Source organism: Lampris incognitus, chromosome 2 (assembly GCF_029633865.1).
Source record: "Lampris incognitus isolate fLamInc1 chromosome 2, fLamInc1.hap2, whole genome shotgun sequence".
Lineage (NCBI taxonomy): Eukaryota > Metazoa > Chordata > Actinopteri > Lampriformes > Lampridae > Lampris > Lampris incognitus.
The window spans coordinates 146,730,327-146,753,568 of NC_079212.1; the positions used below are offsets into that span (position 1 = coordinate 146,730,327).

The 23,242-nt window shown below is 45.4% G+C and overlaps 1 protein-coding gene across 3 annotated transcripts in view; it reads right to left on the reverse strand.

Moving 5' to 3' along the window:
• atg7 (ATG7 autophagy related 7 homolog (S. cerevisiae)) overlaps window positions 1–15,969 on the reverse strand; it is a 149,138-nt gene extending 133,169 nt beyond the window's left edge. The window contains exons 1-6 of one of the 3 annotated variants that reach the window (XM_056273159.1): window positions 15,757–15,969; window positions 13,772–13,986; window positions 11,836–11,890; window positions 11,530–11,647; window positions 6,407–6,484; window positions 6,143–6,259 (exon numbers count right to left, since the gene is read on the reverse strand). In XM_056273159.1, the coding sequence (XP_056129134.1) occupies window positions 6,143–6,259; window positions 6,407–6,484; window positions 11,530–11,647; window positions 11,836–11,890; window positions 13,772–13,986; window positions 15,757–15,779 (606 nt within the window). In that variant the 5' untranslated portion in view covers window positions 15,780–15,969. The other 2 variants (XM_056273161.1, XM_056273160.1) reach the window with 2 other exon arrangements.
• Between the last annotated feature and the right edge of the window lie 7,273 nt (window positions 15,970–23,242).

Consider the following 23,242-nt stretch of genomic DNA (forward strand, 5'->3'; position numbering starts at 1 on the left):
CTTCCCACCCGCAGACACGGCCAACTGTGGCTGTAGGGACGCCCGACCAAGCTGGAGGCAACACGGGGATTCAAACCAGCGATCCCCGTGTTGGTAGGCAACGGAATAGACCGCCACGCCACCCCGATGCCCTGATTTTGTGTATTTTATATAAAAATTATTCTCTCAACTTGTCAAGTAAACAGAAAGCGTGAACCTTCCACAGGAGGAAGGGAAGGAGGTGAGATGATCTCCTTGAGGAGCTGCCATTGTGTGTAGCGCTTACTGACAAATTCGAATATCAGGACATTTCTGACTGAACACCTCCATATGGACGATGTGATGATATTTAGGGGAGGATGACTGGTGCTTCCATGAGCTCTCCACACAGCAGAAAAGGATGATAATGATCACTAGTAATGTGGATGTGATGACAAGCAGGTGGAGATGGCTCATGTCACTAAAACAGTGGAATAAGTTCAGAAAACAGTCTCACTTCACTGTAATGCAGCCTTTAAGACCAGGGAAGGACAACATGCAAGATCCTGCAGATAAACCTCACTTCCGCCTAAGAGCCTTGTGAAGGCACAAACTGACTGACAGCAAGACGGGACCAGTGGAGACGCCGGTTTGCACGGAATGCTTGTGATTGGCTGAGGAGGAGCGGGCACAGAGAATATGTTCAGCCTGGGTTTCCAGCGTGGGGGACGGACACACACGCCAGGTTCATTTCTCAGAGCTGACTACATAGCTGTGGAGACGTAGGAAGAGTCTGACCAAATATTATAAAAACTGTTCTAACTGAAAAATGCTGACAGCCACTTTGACCTCCTGTTCCTGTGAACTCCTTCACCTGAAGTTTGTGTAAAATAACGGAGCAAAAAAAACAAAACATGGTCTCACTTTTCACTGTATGGATATTTGTCTCTGTGTAACCGTGCTAAAACAACAACAACACCAATGACAAAGACAGACTGGACACCGAGTCCGTGATCTCTGAAGTGCTGAATAATAATAATAATAATAATAATAATAATAAGTGGAAATCAGGGAATATTAAAAAACAAACTTTACATCACACACCACAGGAAGTTGAATCAGTTCATCTGGACACAACATTTACTGACAGATACTATGTTTCATCATCATCTCAGTGACCTCTTCCGTTTCACCTGACTGCAGATATCCCACTCTTATAAACAATACAGTGTGTTTATAAACAATACAGTGTGTTTATAAACAATACAGCGGCATGACGACCCAAACCAACGACCAGTTTCATATGTAAATATGATGTGACTATTAACTAGCGTTACAATAGTCATGTGTACTATTCACAGAGGTTGGGGAACAGTTGTAATCACAGCATTGTAAGATGGTGACAGATGTACTTTTAGGGCCCAGACACACCAAACCGATATCAGAGAACTAGCGGCGACGAAGGCCGACTGTTGTGTCACCTCAGGTCGCCTGTGTCTGGGCCAAAAAGTACTTGAACACACCGCAAAGACCACAGCCGACAGCCAACTAGCATGTACGTGCTGTGCCTGCGGGACGGGAAATAACTCTCCACACCAGCAGGTGGCAGTAGTCTGTATTGGTCATCAAAATGTGAAACCGGAAGACCCAGGACTGCAGATATACAAACCGTAAACAAAGCAGCTTTTGCTTTCCTTTTTCACTCAACGCTCGCTCACTACAGACGGTGTTGTAATATGGCTTCTTGAAACGTTCAGGTGAGATGAAGACGAAAAATGAGAAGAGCCTTCTGTGTGTGGCCTCTTGACTTCGTCGTTTGCTTACTTTCGTAACTTCCGTTTCTCCTCTTGTGCACTGATTCGCTAAGCTGAACAGCCAATCAGAGTGATCTCTCTCACTGACAGGCTCCACCTCCGATTCAACATGCTGAATCGGCCGAAATGCTGCCAACAAGGGTCCGACTAGTGCCGACGGTGTGGGACACACTGCAAAAACTAGGGCCACAGACGCTCACCAATGGCCCAACACTGGCTGACGGCCGACCATTGGCCTGGTGTGTCAGGACCTTTAGCCCCCCCCCCCTCGTCGTTCAGGGATGGTAGTTCCCTCTTCACATAGATGGCCTCTTTGACTCCCCGTTCAAACCAGCGTTCCTCCCTATCAAAGATGTGCACATCCTCATCCCTGAAAGAGTGGCCACTGGCCTGTGGATGGTGTAGACTGTGGAGTCCTGGCCTGTAGATGGTGTAGACTGTGTAGATGGTGTAGACTGTGGAGTCCTGGCCTGACGTGTTAGCGCTTCTGTGTTATGCCATCCTCTTGGACAGTGTCTGTTTAGTTTCCCCAATGTACAAGTCACAACAGTCCTCCTGGTACTTAACAGCTACACTACCTTGCTCTGTTTTTAATGTATTTGTTGCCCGGACATTGAACTGTTAGCCGTGGGACTCAGGCCATATTATTTGCCCAGGGAAATCTCACATGCTCTTGTAGTAGCTGTTTTCATTCCCCCCTCTGCCAACCCAACGGCAGTGTGTGACCTCATTCACACCACCATAGCTCATCTTCAGACACGACACCCGAGTGCCCTCATCATAACCTCGGGCGACTTCAACCACGTCTCCATGGTGAAAACCCTGCCCAACTTCACCCAGTATGTGAACTGCACAACCAGAGAGGAGAGGACACTGGACTTGATGTATGCTAACATGAAAGAGGCTTACAGCTCTTCTCCCCTCCCTCCCCTGGGTAAGTCAGATCACAACCTAGTATATCTGAACCCCTGCCATGTGCCTCTTGTGAAATGGCAGCCTGTGACCACAAAAACAGTGAGGAAATGGTCGGAGGAGGTCTGTGTGAAACTCCAGGGCTGTTTTGAGGTAACAGACTGGCAGGCTCTCTCTGCTGCATGGGGATGACCTGGATGGGGTCACAGGGTGTGTCACAGACTATATAAACTACTGTGTGAACTGCAATGTCCCTGAAAAGACTGTCCATTGTTATTCAAATAACAAGCCATGGGTAACGAAGGACATCAAAGCCATCCTGAACGAAAAGGAGGACCTTTAGAGCTGGCAATAAGGAGGAGGTGAGAAAAATACAACGAGACCTTAAAGTGAGAATCAGGGAGGCTAAAGATGACTACAGGAGGAAGTTGGAGCAGAAACTCCAACAGAACAACATGAGAGAGGTCTGGAGTGATATGAAGACCATCACTGGTTTCAGGCCGACTGGCAGCAGAGCAGTGGAGGGCAGCTTAGACAGGGCCAGCGAACTTAATGTGTTCTTTAATAGATTTAATACAATGACCCCCCCCCCCCGGTCTCATCTGTTGCCTGCCTTCATCAACCATCAACTTCACTGCCCCTCCCTCCCCCTCCTCCTCCTTCCATCCCCCCAGCCTCTAGTGGGGGCCCTACTCCCCCCCCGGGTTCCTGGACTAATGGCATTCTCCATCCTGACGACCCCCCCCCTACCTGTAACACCTACAGTGTGCTTCACGGTTGACCATGTCAGAAGACAGTTGATGAGACTTCACGCAAGCAAGGCGGCAGGCCCAGATGGTGTTAGCTCCCGGGTGCTCAAAGCCTGTGCCCCCCAGTTATGTGGAGTGCTTCACCATGTCTTCAACATGAGCCTTAGACTTCAAAGGGTCCCCGTGCTGTGGAAAACATCCTGCCTCGTTCCTGTGCCTAAAACGTCACATCCCAGGGACTCCAAGGACTACAGACTGGTAACATTGACTTCACACATCATGAAGACTCTGGAAAGACTCATCCTGGAGCAGCTTCGGTCCACGGTCAAGTCACACTTAGTCCCCATCCAGTTCGCCTACCAACCCCGACTGGGAGTTGAGGATGCCATAATTTTCCTGCTTAACCGGGCCTATGCCCACCTGGATAAGCCAGCAAGCTCTGTGAGAGTCATGTTCTTTGACTTTTCCAGTGCCTTCAGCACCATCCAGCCAGCTCTACTGAGTGAGAAGCTGACAGCAATGCAGGTAGATGCCCCCCTTGTGTCCTGGATTGTTGACTACCTTACTGGTAGACCACAATATGTGCACTTGCAACACTGTGGGTCAGACAGAGTGGTCAGCAACACTGGGGCTCCGCAGGGGACAGTCCTGTCTCCCTTCCTTTTCACCCTCTAGACCACGAACTTCAACTACCACACATAGTCCTGTCATCTTCAGAAGTTCTCTGATGACTCTGCTGTAGTTGGATGCATCAGTAAGGGTGAGGAGGCTGAGTACAGGGCTGTGGTGGGAAACTTTGTCACGTGATGTGAGCGGAACAATCTGCAGCTCAACATGACTAAGACAAAGGAGCTGGTTGCTGACCTGAGGAGGGACATGACACCAGTGACCCCCGTCTCCATCCAGGGGGTCAGTGTGGACACTGTGCAATACTACAAGTACCTGGGGTGTATATGGACAATAAACTGGACTGGGCTCAGAACACGGATGGCCTCTACAGGAAGGGACAGAGCCGTCTCTACTTTTTGAGGAGGCTGAGGTCCTTCAACATCTGCCAGACGATGCTCAGGATGAGGTACGAGTCTGTGGTGGCCAGTGCTCTCCTGTTTGCTGTTGTGTGTTGGGGCAGCAGGTTGAAGGCAGCAGATGCAAACAGGCTCAATAAACTGATCCACAAGGCCGGTGATGTTGTGGGGGTGGAACTGGATTCTCTGGCGGTGGTTTCTGAGAGGAGGACGCTGCTGAAGTTATGTGCCATCATGGACAACGTCTCCCACCCACTCCATGACATGCTGGTTGGGCACAGGAGGACTTTTAGTGATAGACTCATTCTGCTGAAAAGCACCACAGAGCGCCACAGGAGGTCATTCCTGCCTGTGGCCATCAAACTTTACACCTCCTCCCTCAGACTCAGACCATCAGACACTCTTGAGTTAATGGTCATTGGACCGGCCCTGTCGGGTTTTGTTCGTGCTGCTTGTTGTGTGCTGCGGTAGTGCAGTATAGATAGGGTGTTATGGGCACCATGCTTGTTGATATATTTTGTTCTTATTTCTATTTCTTATTCATCTTTTATTTCTATTTGTTTCTGTTTCTATTTTCTTATCTTGTTAGTTTTTAGCTATTAGAGCGTGAGTGTCTGTAACAGAACTCAATTTCCCCTCGGGGATAAATAAAGTATTCTGATTCTGATTCTGATGTGCCGGGGACCAGATCCTTAGGGTGGACGTTTCTGCTGCAGCATGTTTGGGGTTTGAAAGCAACTGAGATACAGTGTTTGGAAAATACGCATCTCAACTTTTCCGACACTCCTGCCACACACGGACTCACCACTGGTTTACACTTAGGCAGCAACTGTATTGTTTATAAGGGTGGGACACCTGCAGTCACTGTATTGTTTATAAGGGTGGGACACCTGCAGTCAGATGAGACTGAAGAGGACACTTAGATGATGATGAAACGTATCTGTCAGTAAACGTTGTGTCCAGATGAACTGATTCAACCTGCTGTGGTTTTCTTACCTGGACTACTGAGCATGCATCAGGACTTTACATCACATAAAAACATTTTACTCTCACTTGACACTGAGGAGCTGACATGCTGGATAAAACATGACATAATGAGTCATGGAAGTAGCATTTTTCAGTTTCTGCAATAGCAAATTCATGTCTTCTCCCCCCAACATGTGACACCCCTCTTAGAGCGACAGCTTGGATGCAACTAACAAGAGAACATTGTGGATAGTTGAAAAGACAGTGAAAGGAAAAGCAATAGGTGTTGTTGGGTGTTGTACCACATTGACTTGACAATGAAGCTACACTAGCAGAGGTGAAGCTACACTAACAGAGGTGAAGCTACACTAACAGAGGTGAAGCTACACTAGCAGAGGTGAAGCTACACTAGCAGAGGTGAAGCTACACTAGCAGAGGTGAAGCTACACTAGCAGAGGTGAAGCTACACTAGCAGAGGTGAAGTTACACTAGCAGAGGTGAAGCTACACTAGCAGAGGTGAAGCTACACTAACAGGTGAAACTACACTAGCAGAGGTGAAGTTGAAAGTGAACTGGACACACAATGGAAAGAGGAAATGATGTCTGGAATGTTTCGGTTGATGTCATCCCACACACATGGACAGATGTTTAACCTGTGAGAAGCAGCCAGGGGAAACACACCTCTGACTGGCAGCAGACTCACGCTGCAGCATCCTACCTCTCTGGCTGAGAAAACCTCCTCCAGGGTCGATGCCGGCTGGATTATCCGTATCCCCTCCAAGAAACACAGAGCAGGGAAGCAGAACCAGTAGTAGAAGTGGTACTTCTTCAAATCCTGACAGACAGAGAGAGAGAGAGAGATAAACAATGACAGAATGAAAGAAATGTCAATAACACGGAGAAGGACAATAGAGTATATTGTAGGAATAGCAGACAATAATGACTGTAATTTGGAAAGGCATGGAGCAGCATGGGTACGTACTGCGAAAGTCAGAAGAATGAACCTGCACAGGATGGAGGGTTCTTTTACTGCCGCTCCAGACTGGATGGCATCCCATATCTGCTACATCATATCATATATTATATCATCCCATATCTGTTACATCATATCATATATTATATCATCCCATATCTGTTACATCATATCATACATTATATCATCCCATATCTGTTAAATCATATCATACACTATATCATCCTATATCTGTTAAATCATATCATACACTATATCATCCCATATCTGTTAAATCATATCATACACAATATCATCCTATATCTGTTAAATCATATCGTACACTATATCATCCTATATCTGTTATATCTTATCATCCCATATCTGTTATATCATATCATACATTATATCCTCCCATATCTGTTACATCATATCATAACTTATATCATCCCATATCTGTTACATCATATCATACATTATATCATCCCATATCTGTTAAATCATATCATACACTATATCATCCTATATCTGTTAAATCATATCATACACTATATCATCCCATATCTGTTAAATCATATCATACACAATATCATCCTATATCTGTTAAATCATATCGTACACTATATCATCCTATATCTGTTATATCTTATCATCCCATATCTGTTATATCATATCATACATTATATCCTCCCATATCTGTTACATCATATCATAACTTATGTCATCCCATATCTGTTACATCATATCATACACTATATCATCCCATATCTGTTAAATCATATCATACACTATATCATCCCATATCTGTTACATCATATCATACATTGTCATCCCATATCTGTTAAATCATATCATACACTATATCATCCCATATCTGTTACATCATATCATACATTATATCATCCCATATCTGTTATATCATATCATACATTATATCATCCCATATCTGTTAAATCATATCATAACTTATGTCATCCCATATCTGTTACATCATATCATACACTATATCATCCCATATCTGTTAAATCATATCATACACTATATCATCCCATATCTGTTACATCATATCATACATTATGTCATCCCATATCTGTTAAATCATATCATACACTATATCATCCCATATCTGTTACATCATATCATACATTATATCATCCCATATCTGTTAAATCATATCATACACTATATCATCCCATATCTGTTACATCATATCATACATTATATCATCCCATATCTGTTACATCATATCATACATTATATCATCCCATATCTGTTAAATCATATCATACATTATATCATCCCATATCTGTTATATCATATCATACACTATATCATCCTATATCTGTTAAATCATATCATACACTATATCATCCCATATCTGTTACATCATATCATATCATCCCATATCTGTTAATCATATCATACACTATATCATCCTATATCTGTTAAATCATATCATATCATCCCATATCTGTTAAATCATATCATACACTATATCATCCTATATCTGTTAAATCATATCATACACTATATCATCCCATATCTGTTAAATCATATCATACACTATATCATCCTATATCTGTTAAATCATATCATACACTATATCATCACATATCTGTTATATCATATCACACATTATATCATCCCATATCTGTTAAATCATATCATATCATCCCATATCTGTTAATCATATCATACACTATATCATCCTATATCTGTTAAATCATATCATATCATCCCATATCTGTTAAATCATATCATACACTATATCATCCCATATCTGTTAAATCATATCATACACTATATCATCCTATATCTGTTAAATCATATCATACACTATATCATCACATATCTGTTATATCATATCACACATTATATCATCCCATATCTGTTAAATCATATCATACATTATATCATCCAATATCTGTTAAATCATATCATAACTTATGTCATCCCATATCTGTTAAATCATATCATACACTATATCATCCTATATCTGTTACATCATATCATACACTATATCATCCCATATCTGGTAAATGACAGCTAGTGAATACAGATCAGATTCACTGTTAATTCAGTACAAGCAGGACCGTTTTACTTGACGCGTCATATAATATATATATATATATATATATATATATATAAAAATACAGGTTTATCAGATTTTTTTTCTAGTACTTTCTTTTTGCCTTAGTGTACAATTAGTCGTCTTTAAGTATTTTTTGTTTTGTTTTGTTTTTTGGATTTTTCTCCCCCCCTTTTCCTCCCCAGTTGTATCCGGCCAATTACCCCATATCCAAGTTGTCTCAGTCGCTGTCTCCACCCCCTCTGCTGATCCGGGGAGGGCTGCAGACTACCACATCTCCTCCGATACATGTGGAGTCACCAGCCGCCTCTTTTCACCTGACAGTGAGGAGTTTCCCCAGGGCTACGTAGTGCATGGGAGGATCACGCCATTCCCCCCAGTTCCCCCTCCCCCCCCGAACAGGTGCCCCAATCGACCAGAGGAGGCGCTAGTGCAGCGACCAGGACACACACCCGGCTTCCCACCCACAGACATGGCCAACTGTGTCTGTAGGGATGCCCGACGAAGCCGGGGGTAACACGGGGATTCAAACCGGCGATCCCCATGTTGGGCAGCCAACGGAATAGACGGCCACGCTACCGGGATGCCCTATTTGTCTTAACCTACGAGTAGTTTTCTTTGAGTGCTTCACAACCTGTGCTGCATGGTGGGTCGGTTTCTGTCTCACTGAATTTACCAACTACTGTTCTGCTGATGTGATTATAGAGTATAGATTATAGAGTATAGACGATAGGGTATAGATTATATAGATTAATGAGTATAGCGTATAGATTATAGAGTATAGATTGACTATTGAAACTGTTCTCTCCTCTCATGTCTTTTTTCTCTGAATGATGTCTTCTCCTTTCTCCTCTGCTGTGTGTATGAATGATGTGATGCGAGTCTCCCCTGTGTGCACGTGTAGTCTGTCCTCCTCCCAGGTCTCCATGGTGATGGTGGTCGCCACCTGGATGCTGCTTGGCATCCTCTTCATCACATTTTATTTTTAAATATCTTATAAAGCCATATAATTTAGTTATCCTCTTTCAATGTTGTATCCTTCTCTCACTAAGATGTGTGACTGATGTGTTTCGTTTGTTTTTTGTCTCCATGGTGATGCTGGTGACGTGGCTCAGGTCCTGGGCTGTTCCGGTGGCGTCTGGACACTGCTTGACATCCTCTGCATCATATTCTTCATAAATTTTATAATTCCATTATAACTTTGTTATGCTCTTTCAGTGTTGTATTGTGTAAATTGTGTAAACACAACATCACGTCACGTTGTGCGTCTTGGGAGAGAGATCCTCCTCTGTTGCTCTCCCTGAGGATTCTCCCTATTTTTTCTCCCTGTTTAAGGGTTTTTTTTAGGGAGTCGTTCCTTATCTGATGAGAGGGTCTAAGGACAAGATGTTGTGTTTCTGTAAAGCCCCCTGAGGCACATTTGTAATCTGTGATATTGGGCTACACAAATATAACTGACTTGGCTTGGTTACTGTACATCAGGTAACAGATCAATTATATTATCGAAACAAACCAAATCAACAGTGACCTATCAGGAACGTTTGTCATTTCATTCCACACACCTGCACAAATGAAATGAAACAAAGTATTGTCCCCCTCAGCCCACACTACTACTACTACTACTACTACTAGTACTACTAATACTACTGTCGGCTGCTCCCGTTAGGGGGCGCCACAGCGGATCATCAGTTTCCATCTGTTCCTGTCCTCTGCATCTTCCTCTGTCACACCAGCCACCTGCATGTCCTCCCTCACCACATCCATAAACCTCCTCTTTGGCCTTCCTCTTCTCCTCTTCCCTGGCAGCTCCATATTCAGCATCCTTCTCCCGATATACCCAGCATCTCTCCTCCACACATGTCCAAACCATCTCCATCTGGCCTCTCTTGCTTTGTCTCCAAACCGTCCAACCTGAGCTGTCTCTCTAATATACTCGTTCCTAATCCTGTCCTCCTTCATCACTCCCAATGAAAATCTTATCATCTTCATCTCTGCCACCTCCAGCTCCTCCTCCTGTCTTTTCATCAGTGCCACTGTCTCCAAACCGTCCAACCTGAGCTGTCTCTCTAATATACTCGTTCCTAATCCTGTCCTCCTTCATCACTCCCAATGAAAATCTTATCATCTTCATCTCTGCCACCTCCAGCTCCTCCTCCTGTCTTTTCATCAGTGCCACTGTCTCCAAACCGTCCAACCTGAGCTGCCCCTCTAATATACTCGTTCCTAATCCTGTCCTTCTTCATCACTCCCAATGAAAATCTTATCATCTTCATCTCTGCCACCTCCAGCTCCACCTCCTGTCTTTTCATCAGTGCCACTGTCTCCAAACCATACAACATAGCTGGTCTCACTACCATCTTGTAAACCTTCCCTGTAACTCTTGCTGGTACCCTTCTGTCACACATCACTCCTGACACTCTTCTCCACCCACTCCACCCTGCCTGCACCCTCTTCTTCACCCACTCCACCCTGCCTGCACTCTCTTCTTCACCTCTCTTACACACTCCCTGTTACTTTGGACAGTTTACCCCAAGTATTTAAACTCAAACGCCTTCATCACCTCTACTCCTTGCATCCTCACCATCCCACTGTCCTCCCTCTCATTCACACATAGGTATTCTGTCTTGCTCCTACTGACTTTCATTCCTCTTCTCTCCAGTGCATACCTCCACCTCTCCAGGCTCTCCTCCACCTGCTCCCTACTCTCACTACAGATCACAATGTCATCCGCAAACATCATCATCCATGGAGACTCCTGCCTGATCTCGTCCGTCAACCTGTCCATCACCATTGCAGCATATATCCAACGTATCAAAATAAATAAATAAATAAATTCACTGTCCAAGAGAGTGAACACCAGGATGAATGTGGGAACTGCCGGTTCCCACAGTCATAACTTAGTTAGTAACAGTCCACTTAGCAATTAGTTGCCTTCATGTGCACTCAATCCCTACTGTGTGTGTGTGTGTGTGTGTGTGTGTGTGTGTGTGTGTGTGTGTGTGTGTGTGTGTGTGTGTGTGTGTGTGTGCAGCTTTAAGTTCACATCAGATATCTGCTCTGTTACCTCCTTCGCCTCTTTTTCCAGCATAGCCTTCTTGTCAGCGGTCTTAAAGGCATCCAATGTGTTGGTGTTGTACAAGGTTCCTACGGCCGAGCAGCAGCGGGCCGGGGTGGGACCGTCCCTGAAACCCAAACACGGAACACTTCACCACGACAGCATGCCGCACTTGACAAATAAACCCAATCTGACCACTTCTGAGCCAGCCAGTGCAAGGCTCAAGCATGGGGAGCGTAGACCAACAGCAGTGAATAAAAACACCACCTTTAAACTGAGGACTGAAGTGAAGGCAACTGTTCAGACTTGACTTACACATCAAACGCACTGAACTCCAACGTCAGACGGGTAGGCAAGCCAATTGGATCACCTTTTTGGAGAGAAATGTAAAGAACATGATGAGTGTAGCCATGTTTTACTTCACTTCTTAACAAAAACACACACATTCTGAGAGGTAAAGGGATGTAATGAATGAGAGCCACTTTAATTTGTCATTGTGTTCTTACAGTGAGTGTGTTCTCTGCATTTAACCCATCCTATTGTACCGCAGCAGTGGGCAGCTGCAGCCCCCGGGGACCAACTCCTGTTCTTCTTTCCACTGCCTTGCTCAGGGGCACAGGCAGGAGTAATAACCCTAACATGCATGTCTCTTTGATGCTGGGTGGAAACCGGAGCACACGGAGGAAACCCACGCACACACGGGGAGAACATGCAAACTCCACACAGAAAGGACCTGGGACGGCCTGGGGTTTGAACCCAGGACCTTCTTGCTGTGAGGCAACAGTGCTGACCACTGGTCCACCGTGCTGCTCAGTCACCCTTTCTCTTTCTATACATTCATTTATTGATCTTCAGCTGCTTCTCCCGGGTCGGGTCGCGGTGGCAGCAAGCTAAGTAGGGCACTCCAGACGTCCCTCTCCCCAGCAACGCCCTCCAGCTCCTCCTGGGGGATCCCAAGGTGTTCCCAGGCCAGATTGGGCATGTAGTCCCTCCAGTGAGTTCTGGGTCTACCTCGGGGTCTCCTCCCAGTTGGCCGTGCCCGGTAAACCTCCAAAGGAAGGCACCCAGGAGGCATCCTAATCAGATGCCCGAACCACCTCAACTGGCTCCTTTCAACGCGAAGGAGCAGTGGCTCTACTCAGAGCTCCCTCTGGATGTCCGAGCTCCTCACCCTATCTCTAAGGCTGAGCCCAGACTCCCTGCGGAGGAAACTCATTTCAGCCGCTTGTATCCACGATATCACCCTTTCGGTCACTACCCAAAGCTCATGACCATAGGTGAGGGTTGCGACGAAGACTGACTGGTAAATTGAGAGCTTTGCCTTCCAGCTCAGCTCCCTCTTCACCAAAACTGTACAACGTCCACATTACTGCTGATGCTGCACCAATCCACCTGTCAATCTCCCACTCCGTCCTACCCTCACTCGTGAACAACACCCCGAGATACTTGAACTCCTTCACTTGAGGCAACAACTCATCTTTGTAAACAGTGGCCCAATATTACAGTAACAGATGTTCTGGCAAAACTGCAGAATGAAACAGTCATGATCATATTTTCTGCAGAGTTGTTGACGAGGTGGAACATCAACACAATTCAGAAGCTAAATACTTCAGTTTTCAGATCTGCCAGCTGCTGTAGCCGCTGCATGGAAAAAAACCTTCCACCAAGACTCTGCTGTCTTGTGACAAGCGACTCATCCAACTCAACTCAAGTGACTCATCCAACACGTGATCACTTCCCTTTTGAGGACTTTACCATGTGTGGGTGTATCTGTGTGCACACACATACACACATCCAAATATACCAAATACCAGATATACCAAACGCCAAATACACCGTATACCATCGCTATACTACAGAAACAGCAACAGCCACATCAGTGGGTGTCTCATCCTCGCTGTTTATTCCATGAACACATCGTTTGTTTCCTATTCATGTTATGTGCTGTGTACGTATATTGTCTTGTGCTGTTCACTGTGGACTGTCTGGATTACTTGACTGCGACAAAAATCTGTAACTTTCGGTACAATAAACGTTGTCTAAACCTTGGAACTGTCAAAAAGTTCAACACCTGTTTGCCCTCCTCACCATTATAACAGACGAGTCATAACTTCTTTTTAGTTCACACTTTGGTGTGTGTGTGTGTGTGTGTGTGTGTGATTAATGCACATACATCCCAAGAAAGACCATGACAAGACTAACAGCAACATCACCTTACAACAAACCAAGCCGGCTGTGTGCTCCCGCTCACCATTATAGTAATATCCCTTGATGCATTTGGGGCTCTCGTCCAGCCTGTAGTCATTCAGTTTCTTCTGGGTGAGCTGGTGCCAGAAGCCCGCCTCCAGGGCACTGCAGAAGGGCGCGAACTGCAGCTTGAGGTCTGCTGTGGAGGAGGACCCCACTTGACTGGAGCCAGACGCCATCAGGACCACACGCACACACTGGGCAGCCAAAATATGCAAGCTTTGAGAGAAAACAGGTCGAGCTTACTACAATAACCCACACCGCTAGCAGGGCAGACAATGAGAGAGAGGGAGAAGTAACAGAGAACGCTAACATACATTCACACCGTTCTGTTCACTTACAGACTTGAACAGTGTGCAAGCTGAACAGGGGTTGTGGGGCTGCCATCATCCCAGATAGCAGACACACACTGGCAACTGCTCACCCTGAGTCAATGCCGTCATTCAAGGCCAAATGTGGGCTGTAAGATAACTGCAGATGTGGGCCGTAAGGTAACTGCAGATGTGGGCTGTAAGGTAACTGCAGATGTGGGCTGTAAGGTAACTGCAGATGTGGGCCATATTTGGGCCAAAGATTCTTTGCTATCTGGGTTGTAGGTGAAGCAGGACTTAATCAAGCAATCAGATCAGAACACTAACTGAATCAATCCATAATCCAAACACTAAATCGCCAAAGCCCAAGAGCAATATTAACCCGACAACCTGCCAGCTGTATATGACAAGGTATGATCTGCTTTGGGAAGTCTGTGCCCTCAACAACGTGTTACGATCAGGGACAAAAGAAAACAAAACATGTTGAATTATTCATGGAGCATCATGACGTAAGACAGTTGGATGGTGAGAAACTATCGTTCTGTCCAATGACTTAGCTTTACTACTGATCGGCTGTGAACGTTAAGTATCTGTTGGGACAGGTTCCGCTTTAACATCCCGAGGAACACTTCTGGGACGGTTGGAAAACCATCCCAGTCCACTGCTGTAAGGCAGTCAGAAGACATGGGAGGGCGGAGGGAAGTGCCTCTGAGCCAAGTTTAGCCTCACCGGGGTTCCCACTCTTTTCTACAGATCATTTTCCAGGACTTTCCCAGGACATGTTCAGTGATGCTCTAGCCGGGATGACAGACTGGTCCTCCCTGTGGAAGTCTGACTTAAGAGACGTGCAGTCTCTGGCTATAACCTATGTATGAAAGCATCTCTTACATGCTGGGAAATTAGGACAAACTGATCCCTGAGAGATGCAGGTGGGAAACACTCGTTTTGGGGAGCACCGATAGACCGCCTAGTGGGTAACGCTAAACTAAAGGAAAACAGAGGAATGTTGAAATCATTTTCCAGGACAACCCAAGATTTTCCAGGACATTTTAGTTTCCCCCTCATTTCCCATGACTGGAAAACTGGTCAGCTATTTTCCAGGTTTTCCAGGATGCGTGGGAACCCTGCGCAGTTGTCGGGTTTTGAATTAACACGACGTCAGAGTCCAACTCCAACACAAAGGAAACCCAAAAATGCACAACGCCGGTGTTACACACGAGCTCCGTGGCGACGGAGATTCGGTTCGGGGATGTTCTGGTTGAGCTAACCGTTGGTTCCGGGTCGGGAATGGGAGCGGTGGCCCTGCCGCGGATCAGCTGTCAGCAGTCCCCCAGCTCGGACTGGCGGTCAGGTGACGGGCAGCCGTCACCGTCTCCGTCTCCGGCAGCCTCAAACTGACGCTACACGCAACGCCGAAGACGCAAAACTGTCCCAGACTGCCGGTCCGCGGCTGTGGCACAAGGCCGCCGAGCGGGCCGACAGTCCACCCAGCAGACAGCGCCGCATAACACCACTCAACCGCCCCACACCTTTCAACACTTACCGGAGCGCCCCACTTCCGGGTTGATGTCATGTGACCGCGGCGCTTCACGGCGCATGCGTCATCGAGTAAAACACGATAAAGCCGAACGAGAGCAGGAACGCGCAGATGAAAAAGCAGGAGAGCACCGACAGAAACCTGTACGCGCCGTTCCTTCTCATGCCGGGCCGGCTCGCCACCTTACGCGGGACGTCGCAGACCTCCGCAAAGCAGCTGAGAAGTTTGCCAGCTGAGTGTGTCAGCGAGCTGCACAGAGAGAGAGAGAGAGAGAGAGAGAGGACGCCCGCAAACGAGAGCTCTCGCCGCTTGCAGTCTGGTCACGAGATGGCAAATTCCACGTATCGCGATACTTTGTGGGACTTCGTGGTTTTTGAAGGAATGACGGATGGACGGATGGGTGGATGGACGGACGGACGGATGGATGGATGGACGGACGGACGGACGGATGAGTGGACGGGTGGATGGGTGGACGGATGGATGGATGGGTGGACGGATGGGTGGATGGGTGGACGGATGGATGGACGGATGGGTGGATGGGTGGATGGATGGACGGATGGGTGGATGGGTGGACGGATGGGTGGATGGACGGGTGGACGGATGGGTGGATGGGTGGATGGGGGATTTATTTCGAACATGTGAATAAGCAGGATATCACATACAGATAAACCATTACCAATAACCTGAAGTGAACAACAAGTCCACACATCAAACTCAGCAAACAAGTCTCCGTACACACCAGATTATGTGTTACACTAGAAGAACCCCGCTACAATGTAGCGGTGTGGTTCTCCACCCGTCTAAATCTCCCTCCTCTTCATCCTGCCAGCTAACCGCCTTCCCCCTGCCCCTAAACCCCCCCCCCCACTCCAACTCCCTCCCCCCAAATGCTCAGAATCATCTGAAATGCCGAGAAACGTGGTTTTTAGCCATTTTTTAGAAAATGCATATTTTGCATAATTATGCATAATTAATTTAATTTTCTGCTATTTTTCTGGTCCTCTCTGGAACAATACCTACCACCTCCAAAAAAAAAGAGGATCATAAGTGCACTTTTGCAAAAATGCATATATTTTGCATAATGCCAAAACATTTCTAAGTCCCAGAAAAAAATTTATATAGGTAAAAAAATCAAAGATGCTCAGAATCATCTGAAATGCCGAGAAAAGTGGTTTTTAGCCATTTTTAGAAAAATGCATATTTTGCATATGTATGCATAATTTTAATTTTCTGGGATTTTTCCCTTACTCTCTGAGACAATACCTACCACCTCCAGAAAGAATTAGGATCATAAGTGCTTTAGTTTTCGGTCCCGCTATCTACACTAACTAACACACACACACACACACACACACACTAACACCACACACACACATTACGAAACTATATGAGTAGATGATGGAAAAGCAGGAGGAGGAAGTGTACACTTATTTTGTCCTACCCCTTCTCACCTCCTCTTACATTAATTCATCTACTATACATTTCCAGCTCAGTTCCCACTGTACTGTGTAGTTCACACTCAATGCAAGTTGTGCTGCACAATACAAACTCAACTACTGTGGACAATAAGGGAAAAAGGAAGGAAAAGCACGTCAAAACACGAGAGAGAGAGAGAAAAACACCCCCTCATGTCCTGTACCAACAATAAACACATCTCAACACTACACACAACCCAAGTAGCCACTCGGAGTTATAGAAAGAGAAATAAAAAAGTAACAAATGTTTAGAGATAAATACAACTTAGACGGTTAATACAACTCACCGTCGTCCCCATATCTCCTGCTAACCAGTCTTTTGTACTTCTTCTAGAACTGTGTAACGTTTGTACTCTGTCTGACTTCCATGCTCACACTGTTCCACAGTTTTACCCCACAGACTGGAATGCCCATGCTCCTCAACGTTGTACAAACACGTCATTTCTTCAAATTATAGTCTCTATCTAAATAATAATTGTAATATCTAATAATCTATCTGATAAATATTCTCTATCTGAGTATATTTATTGTACTATATTACTGGGTAGAATAGTGTTTCTTGCTTTGAACATTATTTGTGCTGTGTTAAATTCTACTAAATCCCTGAACTTCAAGGCACTTGACTTTAAAACCAGCTTGTTGGTGTGTTCACCTTATCCTAGATTGTTGACTATCCTTATGGCTCTTTTTTGTAGTATACATAATGGTTGTAGGTTGGTTTTGTAGGCATTGCCCCATACCTCCACATAGTAGATCAGATATGGTAAAATAAATGAACAACACAGAGTGTACAATGATTTATGATCAAGAATGTGTCTTTCTTTTCCCATGATGCAATGCTCCTTGCCAGCTTTGCTCGCACATATAATGTGAAGTTTCCAGCAGATTGTGTGGTCTACTATCACACAGAGGAATTTATTTTCATATACTCTTTCTAGTTGGACATTGTCTATCATCACTTTTACTTTGGTGTTAATTTTATGATTTCCAAACAACATAAACTTTGTTTTGTCCTGATTTGTGGATAATTTGTTTCTGTCAAACTGTAGTGGTTATGGGGCTACATAATTCCCCTTATTGAGCTAGTAGGAACGTTGGTTTACAGCTGCTGTTTTCTCGGGTCGGGTTTACAGTGACACACTTCCGCTGCACGGGTTTTTTGTGTTGTTGTAATGGTGAAGGAATAAATGGTGCACGTTGTGTAGCCGAAAGAGAAAGTTGTCACGACTCCTGCTTGAGCTCCTCTACAAAACTACTTTTTAATTTTTCCATTTCTATTGCGGTCACCTCCAAAAGCTGCTGTACATTCTCACCAGAACAAAATACATTCATGTCATCAGCAAATACTAGAACACATTTCAATACTTATGATATCTTGCATATATCATTTAAGTACAGAATGAACAGGTTTGGCCCTAAAACCGACCCCTGGGGTACACCACAAGTAATATCCATGCATGACGATGACTATCATTACAAACTGCTGCCTGTTACTTAAATAGCTTCTTAACCAGTTCTGCACCATCCCTCTGATCCCACACCTTTCCAGTTTGTCTATTAATCTGCTGTGGTCAGTAGTGTCAAACGGTTTTTTAGATCTATAAATATTAAATTTTCATCAGTGCCACTGTCTCCAAACCATACAACATAGCTGGTCTCACTACCATCCTGTAAACCTTCCCTTTAACTCTTGCTGGTACCCTTCTGTCGCAAATCACTCCTGACACTCTTCTCCACCCACTCCACCCTGCCTGCACTCTCTTCTTCACCTCTCTTCTGCACTCCCCATTACTTTGGACAGTTGACCCCAAGTATTTAAACTCATCCACCTTCATCACCTCCACTCCTTGCATCCTCACCATTCCACTGTCCTCCCTCTCATTCACACATAGGTATTCCATCTTGCTCCTACTGACTTTCATTCCTCTTCTCTCCAGTGCATACCTCCACCTCTCCAGGCTCTCCTCCACCTGCTCCCTACTCTCACTACACATCACAATGTCATCCACAAACATCATCGTCCATGGAGACTCCTGCCTGACCTTGTCCGTCAACCTGTCCATCACCATTACAAACAAGAAAGGGCTCAGAGCCGATCCTTGATGTAGTCCCACCTCCACCTTGAACCCATCTGTCATTCCAACCACACACCTCACCACTGCCACACTTCCCTCATACATATCCTGCACCACTCCTACATACCTCTCTGCAACTCCTGACTTCCTCATACAATACCACACCTCCTCTCTCGGCACCCTGTCGTATGCTTTCTCTAAACCCACAAAGACACAATGTGACTCCTCCTGGCCTCCTCCATACTTCTCCATCAACATTCTCAAAGCAAACATCACATCTGTGGTGCTCTTTCCTGGCATGAAACCATACTGCTGCTGCTGATCACCACCTCTCCTCTTAACCTAGCTTCTATTACTCTTTCCCATATCTTCATGCTGTGGCTGATCAACTTTATACCTCTGTAGTTGCTACAGTTCTGCACATCACCCTTGTTCTTGAAGATCGGTACCAGTATGCTTCTTCTCCACTCCTCAGGCATCCTTTCACTTTCCAAGATTGTGTTGAAAATAAGGGACTACACAACCATCAATAAATGAATCAGGGCAGGGGTTTATTGTGATGGAAAGATACAAGCTTATTACAGATGTAACCTTGGTGCTGAGACAAATGTAATGGAAAAGCACAGACCCACTTGTTTCGAGTTACACGTCACGCACTGCTCACATGTTTTGCCTACAAGTGACCATGCACCAACATCTGCGGAAGGGTCAGTTGTAGGCAAAACACAAGTTGTCGACAAAACAGGCGAGCAGTACATGACATGTAACTAGAAACAAGTGGATCTGTGTTTTTCCACTACATTTGTCTCAGTACCAAGGGTACAGCAGAACCTGTATAAGGTTGTGTCTCCCCATTACAGTATATTCTGGTTTTTAGACAAGAATTACTGTGTTGACTTGAGGCCCACCCACCTAAAAAATCAGAGGAAAAGATTACTTAAGTAAACCAATGGGACACATCCAAGAAACATGTGAACAGTTATAACACAGATTGCAGTTTTTCCAGTTAATGTCTGAAGGTGGTTTCAACAGCCGATTGTTTAAAAATGTCCGTCATTTACAGAGTTATCAGTGTGTGCAGACATGGCTATCCATTCCACCCATTACCTCTCTGACCCTCAACAAAGGAGCCCCCCAGGGCTCCGTCCTGAGTCCCCTCCTGAGTCCTGAGTCCTCATCTACTGCGTCCTTAGTCCCCTCCTCTACCCCCTGTACACCCATGACTGCGTGGCCACACATAGCTCCAACTCGGTGATAAGAGTTTGCTGACGACACGACGGTGATGGGCCTGATCACTGACGATGACGAGACGGCGTACAGGCGAGAGGTCAACAATCTAACAAAGTGGTGCCAGGAGAATAACCTCTCTCTCAACGTGGACAAAGCCAAGGAGCTGATTGTGGACTACAGGAAGAGAGGGGGGAGGCTGGACCCCACCGCCATCAACGGGACTGCTGTAGAGAGAGTCAAGAGCTTCAAGTTCCTTGGTGTCCACATTACCGAGAACCTCACCTTGGATGAACACACCAGCCATGTGGTGAAAAAGGCACAGCAACGCCTCTTTCACCTCAGGCGACTGAAGAAGTTCGGCAGGGGGCCCAGGACTCTACGGGCCTACTACAGAGGCACCACCGAGAGCATCCTGACTGGATGCATCACCACCTGGCATGGGAACTGGACTGCCCACAACCGCAACACACTGCAGAGGGTTGTGTGGACGGCCCAGGACATCAGTGGATGCGAGCTTCCCTCCATGCAGGACCAGGACATAGTATACAATGGACACTGTGTCAGCAAAGCCCGTAGGATTATCAAAGACCCCAGCCACCCCAACTAGGGACTGTTCCAGCTGCTACTGTTAGGCAAGCAGTACCACAGCCTCAAGCCGGGACCAGTAGGCTCCAGAACAGCTTCTTCCACCAGGCAACCAGGCTGCAGAACAAAGAACATTAAAGACACTAAGCCTGGTGCCGGACTGATGGTACTGACCTGTGGTCTTCAGCTGATCCTCAGTTTACACACACACACACACACACACACACACACACACACACACACACACACACACACACACACACACACACACCTAGGGACAGTTTGGTACGGCCGAGTCACCTGACCTACATGTCTTTAGACTGTGGGAGGAAACCGGAGCCCCCGGAGGAAACCCACACAGACACGGGGAGAACATGCAAACTCCACAAAGAGGACGACCCGGGACGACCCCCAAGGCTGGACTACCCCGGGGCTCGAACCCAGAACCTTCTTGCTGTGAGGCGACCGCACTAACCACTGCACCACCGTGCTGCCCCAGATAAAGCTAATATTTCCATAATCAGCATAACAATGATAAAATATGGCTCATTTACTGACAACATTTATTGTTACGCGTTTCTTCTCAAAGCAGCCATATAAGTCAGCCATGTTTGCTATCAGACCCCGTTCTTGTGGAATAACCTGCCTGCTGCCATCAGAACATCAGTCTGTTGAGTCCTTTACGTCCAAACTTAGAACTCATCTTTTTGCCTTAGCCTACAGTTAGTTGCCTTTAGGTTGGGTGCTTCACAACCTGGACTGCGTGATGGGTCGGTTTCTGTCTCAATGAATTTACCAACCACTGTTCTGCCCACCAGATTGCAGCCTATGGATTACAGAGTATAGATTATAGGGTATAGATTATATAGTATAGATTATATAGTATAGATTATAGAGTATAGATGGTAGGGTATAGATTATAGGGTATAGATTAATGAGTATAGATTATAGAGTATCGATTATAGAGTATAGATGATAGGGTATAGATTATATAGATTAATGAGTATAGCATATAGATTATAGAGTATAGATTGACTATTGAAACTGTTCTCTCCTCTCATGTCTTTTCTCTCTGAATGATGTCTTCTCCTTTCTCCTCTGCTGTGTGTATGAATGATGTGATGCGAGTCTCCCCTGTGTGCACGTGTAGTCTGTCCTCCTCCCAGGTCTCCATGGTGATGGTGGTCGCCACCTGGATGCTGCTTGGCATCCTCTTCATCACATTTTATTTTTATATATCTTATAAAGCCATATAATTTAGTTATCCTGTTTCAATGTTGTATCCTTCTCTCACTAAGATGTGTGACTAATGTGTTTCGTTTGTTTTTTGTCTCCATGGTGATGCTGGTGACGTGGCTCAGGTCCTGGGCTGTTCCGGTGGCGTCTGGACACTGCTTGACATCCTCTGCATCATATTCCTCATAAATTTTATAATTCCATTATAATTGTGTTATCCTCTTTCAATGTTGTATTGTGTAAATTGTGTAAACACAACATCACGTCACGTTGTGCATCTTGGGAGAGAGATCCTCCTCTGTTGCTCTCCCTGAGGATTCTCTCTATTTTTTCTCCCTGTTTAAGGGTTTTTTTAGGGAGTCGTTCCTTATCTGAAGTGAGGGTCTAAGGACAGGATGTTGTGTTGCTGTAAAGCCCCCTGAGGCACATTTTTTAATTTGTGATACTGGGCTACACAAATAAAACGGGCTTGACTTGAGCTTGCTGGTTATTATAACGTGAGAAGAGGAATCCGACTGAAGAGCCACATATTGAAAAGAGCAACATCTCCATAAGGTATCTTCTTGCACTGGGGCGAATCATTGAACAAAATGGCGACTCCGCCTCCTTTCTTATGCTGTCTGGTTCCCCTCACAAACCTGAAGTTGGCAGGCGGTGACTCAGTAAGAACAGTTGCCCGGTTGTCTTGGTCTAACCAAGTTTCAGTTAAAAGAAACATCAAATTGAGATTATGCTTTGTAAATGATTCCAAATAAGGTCTATTAATAAGGCAACCACTTCCTGCCAGCTTTTATTTTGTAATATCCTGTTCTTGTGTTATGGAGCTTTTATTTTGGCAGGGTTTGATAGGGCTGCAATAAGAGCATCGAGAGTCTTTGTTTTTGTTAATAACAATTCCAAGGCAAGTGACTGAATCTTTCACAGGAATGTTAGAGAACAAGGGAACATTGCAACTTTTGAGGGTGAGCAGCTCGCACTTACCGATGTTTAACCAGAGACACTAGAAAATGTTTTAATTGTATCAAT